At 37.7% G+C, this 10,445-nt stretch overlaps 3 protein-coding genes across 3 annotated transcripts; 1 reads left to right on the forward strand and 2 right to left on the reverse strand.

Annotated features, from left to right (window-relative positions):
* The first annotated feature begins 1,063 nt into the window (after positions 1-1,063).
* LOC123216975 (pentatricopeptide repeat-containing protein At1g08070, chloroplastic-like) lies at positions 1,064-3,250 on the forward strand. Its single transcript, XM_044637692.1, has one exon. The coding sequence runs from the start codon at positions 1,109-1,111 to the stop codon at positions 3,164-3,166; it is 2,058 nt and encodes a 685-aa protein (XP_044493627.1). The 5' UTR covers positions 1,064-1,108; the 3' UTR covers positions 3,167-3,250.
* A 255-nt stretch (positions 3,251-3,505) lies between these two features.
* LOC123216976 (chlorophyll a-b binding protein 151, chloroplastic) lies at positions 3,506-4,820 on the reverse strand. The gene is made up of 2 exons (XM_044637693.1): positions 4,611-4,820; positions 3,506-4,354 (listed from the first exon to the last, which is right to left on the reverse strand). Exons 1-2 carry the CDS (start codon positions 4,754-4,756, stop codon positions 3,703-3,705), a joined length of 798 nt encoding a protein of 265 aa, XP_044493628.1. The 5' UTR covers positions 4,757-4,820; the 3' UTR covers positions 3,506-3,702.
* A 1,921-nt stretch (positions 4,821-6,741) lies between these two features.
* Positions 6,742-10,089, reverse strand: LOC123216382 (calcium-transporting ATPase 12, plasma membrane-type-like). Its single transcript, XM_044636804.1, has one exon. The coding sequence runs from the start codon at positions 10,087-10,089 to the stop codon at positions 6,742-6,744; it is 3,348 nt and encodes a 1,115-aa protein (XP_044492739.1).
* Positions 10,090-10,445: the final 356 nt, after the last annotated feature.

The raw sequence follows: 10,445 nt of genomic DNA on the forward strand, positions 1-10,445 counted from the left end.
TTCTGATCATTAATATTAAAAAATAATTAAAAATAATTTTTATTTTATTATAATGTTGAAAATTAAAAAAAAGAAGAAGTCAAATGACAAATTCCCACCCAAACTTTGATGAATAAAAAAAAATTCATTTTAAAATTTAATAGTTTGTTTGAAACTCATTATTTACTTTTAATAATTAAAAACGCTATCTAAAAGGATAAAATAAAAACATCCAACATTAACATAAATTATCTCTGTGTTTTTATTAACCAAATGACTCACTCCTTTTCTACACCTAAGTCTCTCCCATGTTATGTTTTCCTCCTTCCTCTACAATTCTCTTTGTAATTTTTGCATCAATCCTACTAACTCAAGATCTTTCTACAATCAAACTGTCAAATGTTTCATTTTCATAGCCGATTCTCAATCCAAACATTCCATTTTGTTTCAACTTTTCCAACCAAATTTTTAATTGTATAGTTATCGATTATCTTAAAATATTTTGTCACACATCTAAATACAGAAATATTTGTTATGTTAATTTTTAAATGAATTCCATAGCGGGATTTTACTGTAAATTCAAATACTTTTATATTACTCAGAACATCAGGGACTTCAATGACAAAAAAATTAGTTTTGTTAGATTTTGACACTAACTTTTTTATGTACTCACATTTTAAGACTAATGAAAATTACGATTAATATAAAAGGTAGGTGAAACAAAAAACATAGTTATTATCAAAAGTAAGCTATTAAATCCCTAATTTTGTTGTAAATTCCCTTATTTTTAATGGTTGTGAATTCTCCGTTAAACCTTGATTAAAAATAGGGGTAAATTTGTAATTTAAATTCACTATAATAACTTCTACTATTTTAAATACTTTGACAAGGATAGGAATGTTATTAAGTTTATTATATTGTTATTTAAATTTCAAAAAACAATTATTAAGGACATTTTTGTTTTGTATTTTCTTTGCTTTTGGCTTTTGCTGATGAAAGGTGTTAATTTGTGATTTTCTAATTTAAGGGTGGCAATAACATTCCTATAACACAGGTGGGACAAAAAATTCTTAAATGAACTATTTTTTAAAGTTAAAACTCTTTTCTTCCTCTCAACTCCTACGCCCCGATGCAGACCCTGCAATATGCGCCAATCCACTCTCTTGTACACTACATGCCCTCTCCTCTTCACCTAACTCTCCTCAAAACCTCAAAAACCCTGAAAGAAACGCTGCAACTTCATGCCTTTTCTCTCAAAACCAACCTCATTTGCCACCCTTCTGTCTCCTCTTGCCTTCTCTCTCTTTACGTAGACCCCAAAATAAACAACCTCCATTATGCTCGCTCCATTTTTTATCAAATTCAAGACCATAGTTTACTTCTTTACAACCTTCTCATTAAATGCTACGTTTCTAACCACTATTCCCATGAAGCTATAGTTTTGTTTTCTGATATGCTTCGTGAATTTTTGTTGCCCGATAATTTTACTTTACCTTGTGTGATCAAAGGTTGTGCTAGGTTAGCTGCAATAAAAGAGGGGAAGCAAATTCATGGGTTGGTTTTGAAACTAGGGTTTGGATTGGATAAGTTTGTCTTGAGTAGTTTTGTTAGTATGTATGCTAAATGTTATGAGATTGGTTCTGCAAGGAGAGTTTTTGATACAATGGATGAAAAGGATTTGGTTTCTTGGAATACTTTGATTGATGGGTATGCAAAATGTGGAGATGTTAACGCTTCGATGAAACTGTTTGATGAAATGCCTGAGAGGGATTTGTTTTCTTGGACTTGTTTGGTTGATGGGTTTTCCAAATGTGGAAAGGTTGAGAATGCCAGAGAGATTTTTGATAGGATGCCTGATAGGAATTTGGTTGCCTGGAATGCAATGATTAATGGGTATATGAAGTCAGGAGATTTTGATTCTGCTCTTGACCTGTTTAATGACATGCCAATGAGGGATTTAATTTCTTGGAATTCAATGATATCGGGGTATGAATTGAATGGGAGGTTTATAGATGCTTTGGAATTATTTGACGACCTGTTAAATTGTGAATTTATGCCTAATGATGCTACATTAGTTAGTGCACTCTCAGCAGTTTCAGGATTAGCTCGTCTTAGTATAGGGCGATGGATACATTCTTACATGATTAAAAATGGGTTTGCAATAGATGGTGTGCTTGGTACATTGTTGATACAAATGTATTCCAAGTGTGGGAGCATTGAAAGTGCGCTAAAAATTTTTCAAGCAATATCCAGGAAGAAGGTTGGACATTGGACTGCTATGATTGTGGGCTTTGGAATGCATGGCATGGCAGAAGAAGCTCTGGACCTATTCAATGAAATGTGTAGTTACAAAATGAAGCCCCATGCTATTACTTTTATTGGTGTTCTGACTGCTTGTAGTCATGTGGGTTTGGTAGATGATGGTCGCCACTATTTTGACATGATGATCAATCAGTATGGAATTCAACCTACAATTGAACACTATGGTTGCTTAGTGGACATTTTATGTCGAACTGGAAATCTTGACGAGGCAAGAAGTATCATTGAGAGTATGCCCATGAGACCCAACATGGTGATTTTGATGAGTTTACTTAGTGGTGCTAGGAACCGTGGAAACAAGGCTATTGCTGAATATGCAGCTAATCGTCTGTTTGAGGAGGCTCCAGAAACTACTGGATGCTATGTTGTCCTCTCAAATATGTATGCTGCAGCCGGTCAGTGGGAGAAAGTTTCAAAGGTAAGAGAAATGATGAAGAAGAGAGGATTCAGGAAAGACCCAGGATGCAGTTCAATAGAACATAGAGGTGTTCTTCATGAGTTTATCGTGGGTGATAAGTCACATCCCCAAACAAATGAAATATACCACAAATTGAGTGAGATGAGAGACAAATTGAGATCTGCAGGTCATGTTCCTGACACAACTCAAGTTCTTTTGTGTATTGAAGATGAAAAGGAGAAGGAAGCAGAATTAGAAAATCATAGTGAGAGGTTGGCCATCGCTTTTGGACTCATTAATCTCAAACCTGGGAGTCTTATCCGCATTGTGAAGAACCTCCGTGTTTGTAATGATTGTCACTCTGTAACAAAATTGTTATCCAGTATTTATAATCGTGAAATTATTGTGAGAGATAATAGCCGTTTCCATCATTTCAAAAATGGATCTTGCTCTTGCAAGGATTTTTGGTGATTCCCTGGCCTTATTGGCCAACATTAATACTCTTGTTAATCTGCTCTCAATAAGAAGTATTTGGATACCTTTTGCTTGTTTAAACTTCTTCATATTGTGATATTATTTAAATCAAGTAATATAATATACTTGAGATTTCAGTGTAGATTTAGGCATGCTTTATTTGATATCTAAAGTAAATTTCATCCTGATAGCGGGAAGGGGAGGGAAAATCAAGAAAGCTTAGAACTTGGTTAATTCTATATTTAGGATATTTGTAGCTCTGCAGTAGCAGTGGTGAAATGCATCTTAATTTATTGTAATGTTAATTCAGGGCCTATCTGACTTTTTACCAGGAAGTTGAGCATCACAAAGCATGAATCAGATTACTTGGAATATGGAAAAGACAATCCACTCTGTTGGCGATAGAAAAAGCGGCAACACAAGACTTTCTGCTAGTAACTTTATATCAATGGTGATATAGTCCACAGCTAGATGGTTTCAACAAAGCACACAGATAGGACAATCTTACATCCTGTCAAGTGTATTTAGTTTCTTCACTTCCCGGGGACAAAGTTAGTGGCATAAGCCCAGGCATTGTTGGCCACCGGATCAGCAATATGGTCGAAGAGGTTCTCAATAGGACCCTTTCCAGTAACGATAGCCTGGACAAAGAATCCAAACATGGAAAACATAGCCAAGCGCCCATTCTTGATCTCTTTAACCTTCAATTCAGCAAATGCATCAGGATCATCAGCCAAGCCAAGTGGGTCAAAAGCACCACCAGGGTAAAGTGGGTCAAGTCCTTCACCAAGTGGCCCTCCGCCAACTCTGTATCCTTCAACAAAGCCCATGAGCACAACCTGGGTAGCCCAGATGGCCAAAATGCTCTGAGCGTGAATGAGGTTGGGGTTGCCAAGGTAGTCAAGCCCGCCTTCTGAGAAGATTTGAGCACCAGCCTTGAACCAAACTGCCTCACCGAATTTGACACCATTCTTGGAAAGGATTTCAGGGAAAACACAGCCAAGAGCACCAAGCATAGCCCATCTGCAGTGGATAACTTCAAGCTCACGGTTCTTGGCGAATGTCTCAGGGTCAGCTGATAAACCAGCAGTGTCCCATCCATAGTCACCGGGGAATTCACCTGTCAGGTATGATGGAGTTTGCTCAGAGAATGGACCCAAGTACTTTGGGCGGTCTGGGCCGTACCTGTTTGTCAAATTCAGTGGTCAGATATTACATAAACTTACAAAAGAATGAAAAGTTTGTGCACTTACATGCATCTTTCCAAAGATCACAAACACTTTATATGTAGCTCATGTATTAAAGTAAGAGAACTTGTTAATGTCTTGGGCAGTTTCGCTTTTCCAGTCAGCTTTCATAGTAACTTTGAGCTAGCATTTAGAAATTAGAAAGTAAAGCTACAATGTCAATAAATAAGCAGTAGAATAGTAATGATAATTACCAGATGCTCTGGGGAGCAGATTTGACAGTCCTCCTCATGGTAACACGGCCACCTCCAAAAGCTCCAACCTTGCGAACAAGCTCATTGGATTGCTTCAGAGCGGTCTGTCCAGCAAATGCTGATTGTTGAATAGCAGAGGTTGCCATGTGTTTACAAATTTTGGTTGTTTTTCTTCTTTCCGTGTAGCTGATGTCAAGGAGAGCGCGAGTTGGGTTTTATTATAATGCAAACCAGAAGATGGGGTGGATCAGGAAATCTCCACGTCAGCAACTTCCCATTGGTTATTGCATTGGATGTGGATTTCCATATTGATATTTTATGTGGATAAAGGGGTTGTTTTTATGCCACGTGGAACTCAAAGATCCTGTCCTGTGGGCTATATGTCTTCTTCAACTGGGAGTTTAGGCCACATATTAAATTTTGTAAATAAATTTATATAATATTATATTGTAGTGCGACTATCGAACCAACCAAATCTATCCAATGCATCACAATTTTTTTTATTATGTTTGCACTTATCAGAGTAATTGGTACAAAGGTTTCAATTTTGAGCAAGTAAATTGCACAGATACAATACAAATAGAGTCCAATCATCTTTTCGGAGGTAACTTTTCAGAATTTAAAACCTGAAAGGAGAAAATAAGATAAAATTTTATTTTTTTAATATTATTAATTAAATAACAAATTTACCTTTAAAACTAATAAATTTTGTTAATTTTAATGGTTTATAAGTAAATATTGTATGTAAGAGTTTGAAAATACGTTAATCCTTAAGCGAAAATAAGTCTTTTGGCCAAACTAGAAAGGGAAAAAACAAGCGTGAAAGGTTTGCCAATGCTGTGTACTTGGGAAACCTGACCTGGAGCACCCTAAAGTGAAGTTCACAGAACAATGAAGGCCCCATGCCCATTGCATTGCAGCAAGAATGTAGCGGACACCCATTGCACACCATTGATGGAACATGGAATGCCAACCAAATGCATAAACAATACCATGTCATGTGTCATGTGACCAATATCACACATGGTAGTTTGTTGTTGGTGACTTTTTTTAATTTTAATTTGATAATTATAACCCTAAAAGCAATATTAACCAAGGGTACAAAACATGTAATTAATTTTTGGGGGAGGAAACGGTTATTCAACTTTAACAAATATTACAAAGATAATAAATAATTTTTCATAATTTCAAGTAGAATATCAATTAACAAAATTTCACAAATAAAATGTTAAAATGAGTGAAAAAAAAAACTAATTTTTTAAATTTAAAAGACAAAAAAATTATAAAAAAATGATTCTAACTTGAATAAATTATATCTCATCTCCTTTAATTTCACTACGATTGATTACTTCTCTAGAAGTAAAGATGATGAATGCAAGTTTCATTATCTTGCCGTAAAGAAAAATAATTATACATAAGCTTCTACACATTCTTAATTGCGTTTCCAAGGGATCAAATTAGAATATTAAAAATGTGACATCAAGAGAGTTGCCATGGTGAGAATTAATGAGGAAAGAAAATTCAGAAACAAATTAACCAAATTTTGTCATGTTACAATGGAAAAGGAGGCTTCCACTTTCACACACCGCGTAAGGCCATAAGCACCACATGAATTTGTATTAATTTACTATGAGTTCAAGTGTCAAGACCAGGAATTTTCCATTTAAGTCAAGTCTACGTGATTATTGATAAGTTGAGTTTTAAACCTCCAACTTCAACCTGGTCCTTGTATCATAAATATATGAAGCCATGCCCATGCCAATGCCAGAACCTTAAAATCCCTTCCAACAAATTTGATTTTGAAGGTTGCTCGACCCCAGTTGACAGCATGGGTGTTAAAATAAAGAAGCTCTTCAATATATTGGCAATTGTTTTTTATTTTTTTTTCAGTAGTATTTAGATGCATATCATACAACTCTCCAACATGGCCCAAAATGAATGGAGTTTATTCATAAACTTGGTGAGTGGCAGAGGCCTCCCTGCTTTGTTACATCAAGATGGAAAACACTGACTTCCCAGTTACATGTAATTTCTGATGTGAGACTAAAGAAGCGACTCACTACACATAATTACACTGCTTTATTTACGACACTTTCTGGATACTTATAAACAGTAATACCTGACAAGAAGTTTAGATAACATTCTGATGATACGTTATGGACAAAATGACGAACATTGGATTGGGAATGATCAACCGCAATAAGTTGTGCCAATGCTGCCTACTTGGAAACCCTGACCTGTAGCGCCTATTTAAAAGGGAATGTAATATGTTGTTTACAGCACAATGAAGGCCCCATGATATAGCAGCTAAAATGAAACAGACACCCCATTCCACACCATTCAACTTCTCACAGCCGGCTAGACTTGTCATAAATTCAACCACCACCACTTGCAGAACAAGTACAGTCCCAAAAGCCACCAAAAATTTATAGTTTCTTACGACAACTGCATGCACTTTCTTCTTTATTAGGCCCATGGCATTCAGCTGGTCAAAGACCTGGCATAGAGTGAAAGTATTGAAGATCATTGGTTTCAGAGTATCTTGGTTCAGGCTGGGTATACCTTGCCCCATAAATTGAAAGATCAGCACAACAAAAGCCTGGCATAGAACTTGAATTACTATGTTCTTCCACGCTACTTTGGTAAGCAGTGACTCGGTCCTCTGACCTGGTGGATTTTTGAGTAGTTCCTCGGACTGTAACTCCATCACCATCATTCGACTACCTAGAAGACACACTATACAAGTCACCCAAATCAACTGAAGTGTTGATATTGGAGATACTCCTATACTCATTGTCGTAACAAAGGTTATCAGTAAGCCAGAAACGCTGACAGTCATCTGAAGTTGAGTGAACTTTTGAATGTTGTGGTAAGCACATCTACCTAACTTCACAGCTGGATGTAATGAATTGATACCTTTGATTACAATATCAGCACTCTCTGTGGCTAATGTAGTGCCCTTACTATCATCAGTGATCCCTACATCGGCTTGTTTTAAAGCTGGAGTGTCATTGCTTGATGACCCTCCAAAGAATGCAACTATTTGACCTTTTTGTTGCATAGACTGAACCACAAGAAATTTGTCCTCAGGAAGGCAATTTCCTATCACAGTTGTTCGATAATTTATTTTTTCAGCCCTTTGAGAGGGATCCAGATCTCTAATCTGTTCACCGTCAAGTGCCACATCATTTGCCTCAGGCCTAAGGATTCCGAGTTCACAACCTATGGCTTTTACTGCTGAAAGTTCCTCCTCTGACAACAATACAATCCTTACACCAGCCATTCTAAGAGCTTTTACTTCCAACTTAATCTCTTCCGGACATGAATATTTTAGACCAGCTAATGCCAACAAATGCAACCCATCATCTCTTATTTCTTCGACATCTGTTTGCCTGCAAGCAAATGCAACAGGCCTAAGACCACCATCTTCCATATCTTTAATCACTTTCTGAAATTTACTTTTCTCAACACTGATTGCATGACTGTTCCCCTTACTATCATAGTAGTGTGAGCACATATCCAGTATGGTTGATGCAGCTCCGCTCCAGTGCATATGCAGACTATTTTTTTCATCACCATTATTCTGCAACAACATCCCACAACCTTTTTTGCCAGAGCTCAAAACTTTATACTGAAGAAGGGAAATATTTCGATCCAGAAACTCCACATCGGAATTCCATCTTAACTCTGCCCAAGAAACAAACGAGTTATTGGATGGGCTAACTGACGTCCCAGGCACAAGAACAGATGCTCCGATACCTCGCTTTAGAGATTGAAAAACAGCTTGGTCAATCTCAAAGTCCACATCATCGCTCAAATCATTTTCACCAATCCAAAATTTGTTCACCTCCATATCATTACAAACCAGCCCACCAGTTGCATCGATGCATAAAACTGTGACCATTCCCAATCCAATTGTGGCACATGCAGATAAATTCTGAGGTTTAGCCTGACTTCTCTTCAGCTTCTCATTCCAATAATAGAGGGAGTTTGTAATCGCAAAAGGCATGCCGTGCTGTATTGCTATAACTGCCACAGCAAGAGCACTTGCGAGAACGCGAATCTTTCCTTGAGGTACCAACAAAAATTTCCCAAACATCTTTATCAGCCTGCTCAATCTAACGTTGCCCTTTAGTTCAGGAAGTCCATCATCTCCTCCATCATGCTTCTCGTGCAACAAGCGTATAAGTGCCACAAGAGCAATAAGTAGAGAGACAAAAAGGGAAAGATTTTCCATGAAAGTACTTGGCTTTTCTATCCTAGCTTCAAGCAACGGCTTCTCATCGGGTTCGGAGATCACCAATCTCATCAGCTTAGCTAATGTCCGATTGTAACCAACAGATGTTACAAGCATGGCACCATTCCCCTGCTTTACCCTTGAGCCATAGAAGAGGAAAGGGTTATGGTCACCATCAATTTTAGGGTTTAGTACATCATCCAGTACTAACCCATTACTTCTCACAACCAAACCATCAGCCGGAATTTGATCTCCCTCCTTCAAATGCACAATATCACCTGCTACGAGATTGGATACCGTAATGAATTGTCCCTTTCCACTTCTTACAACTTCTACTTTCAATTTGTTTTTCTCCTTACACAACTTCTCCAGCTTTCTAGCTCGGCAAAAGTTACCCACCGATGGTACAGTGACTAGCAGGGAAACTGCAGCAAGTATAGCAACCCCATCGTGCCACCCATACTTAGCCCCTTGCTTCATGATCCCAGTGGCGAACGATAAGGCAGCTGATACTAATAGGAGAAGATTGGTTAAACTGATGCTAGCCTTTGAGAAGAAGTAGAGGAAACCTTTCGCAGGAATGGCGTTGTCATCGTACCATTCTTCGGGTCCTTGAACATCACCCTTTCCGTTCTCCAAGTGTGAACCAAAGGCAGAAGCGACTTCTTGAACACCACCGAATGCCTTGAGTGAGTCGAGGTTCCTTTCTTTTACAATTTGAACAACATAGTCACAACGTTTCTGCTGTTCACTTTTTTCTTCCACCTCAGAATCAGATGGAATGTCAATGGCATGCCTGGATTGAGTAGACAAGTTTCTCCCCAATCCTTGATCAGCTGTAGGTGATGCTGGCACAGGAGCATAAGATGAGGTTGAAGCTGAACCATCTTGATTCTTGAAAGACCTTCGAGAAAAACTGTTGTAGGTTTTTAAGACGAAGTCTACTACGCCATTCTCATGACCCGAGTTGTGGGTGTTTGTGTCTTCTTGCTCCAAAGAATTTGAGTTCGTCTGGTGAGTAATAAGAGGCGAAGATGATGTCGGCGAGTGTAATAAATCTTCTTCAGGGGAATTGGTTTTATTGAGAGAGATCAAAACGGTAACAGTAATGGTTCGCCGCCAGAGCCTAGCATATTTCCGTGACAAGCAAGTATTGATATTGCTGCTGGTGTTGGTCGTGGTGATGAGCAAGCCAGGATCAAGAATGTCACCACTACCACAACCTTGATCGTTGTTAAACATGTTTTCTGAAACTAGCAAGAGACTCACAACAAGCAGTCTATGGCATGAAACTCGAATAATTTTGGAACAGAAGAAATTTTCAGTGTTGAAAAAAGGACTGCTTAGGAAGGAGACTCAATGTCTCTATATAGCGGACCTGAAATTACAGTGCAAACGACCCGAAGCTTGCTGGAAATTATGGCAAGGAAAAATTGTACTCGTTTTACAAATAAGTATATTTTTTTAATAAAATTGTATTTTTAATAAAATACGGCAGACATGAGAAATTATAGTTTTAATATTTTTTTCTTGGTTTTACTCTTCGTAGCATGTTAAGAGCTAGCGTAAGAAGAGTGTTAGCTTGGAAAAATCATTGT

Source organism: Mangifera indica, chromosome 5, assembly GCF_011075055.1.
Source record: "Mangifera indica cultivar Alphonso chromosome 5, CATAS_Mindica_2.1, whole genome shotgun sequence".
Taxonomy (NCBI): domain Eukaryota; kingdom Viridiplantae; phylum Streptophyta; class Magnoliopsida; order Sapindales; family Anacardiaceae; genus Mangifera; species Mangifera indica.

What these genes read in the sequence shown, in the direction of transcription:
- LOC123216976 (XM_044637693.1), bottom strand. Translation starts at nt 4,756, where the DNA reads ATGGCAACCTCTGCTATTCAACAATCAGCATTTGCTGGACAGACCGCT. An exon ending in TCTGCTCCCCAGAGCATCTG is followed by an intron (nt 4,355 to 4,610) that starts GTAATTATCATT and finishes TTTGACAAACAG; the next exon opens with GTACGGCCCAGACCGCCCAA.
- LOC123216382 (XM_044636804.1), bottom strand. Translation starts at nt 10,089, where the DNA reads ATGTTTAACAACGATCAAGGTTGTGGTAGTGGTGACATTCTTGATCCT.
- LOC123216975 (XM_044637692.1), top strand. Translation starts at nt 1,109, where the DNA reads ATGCAGACCCTGCAATATGCGCCAATCCACTCTCTTGTACACTACATG.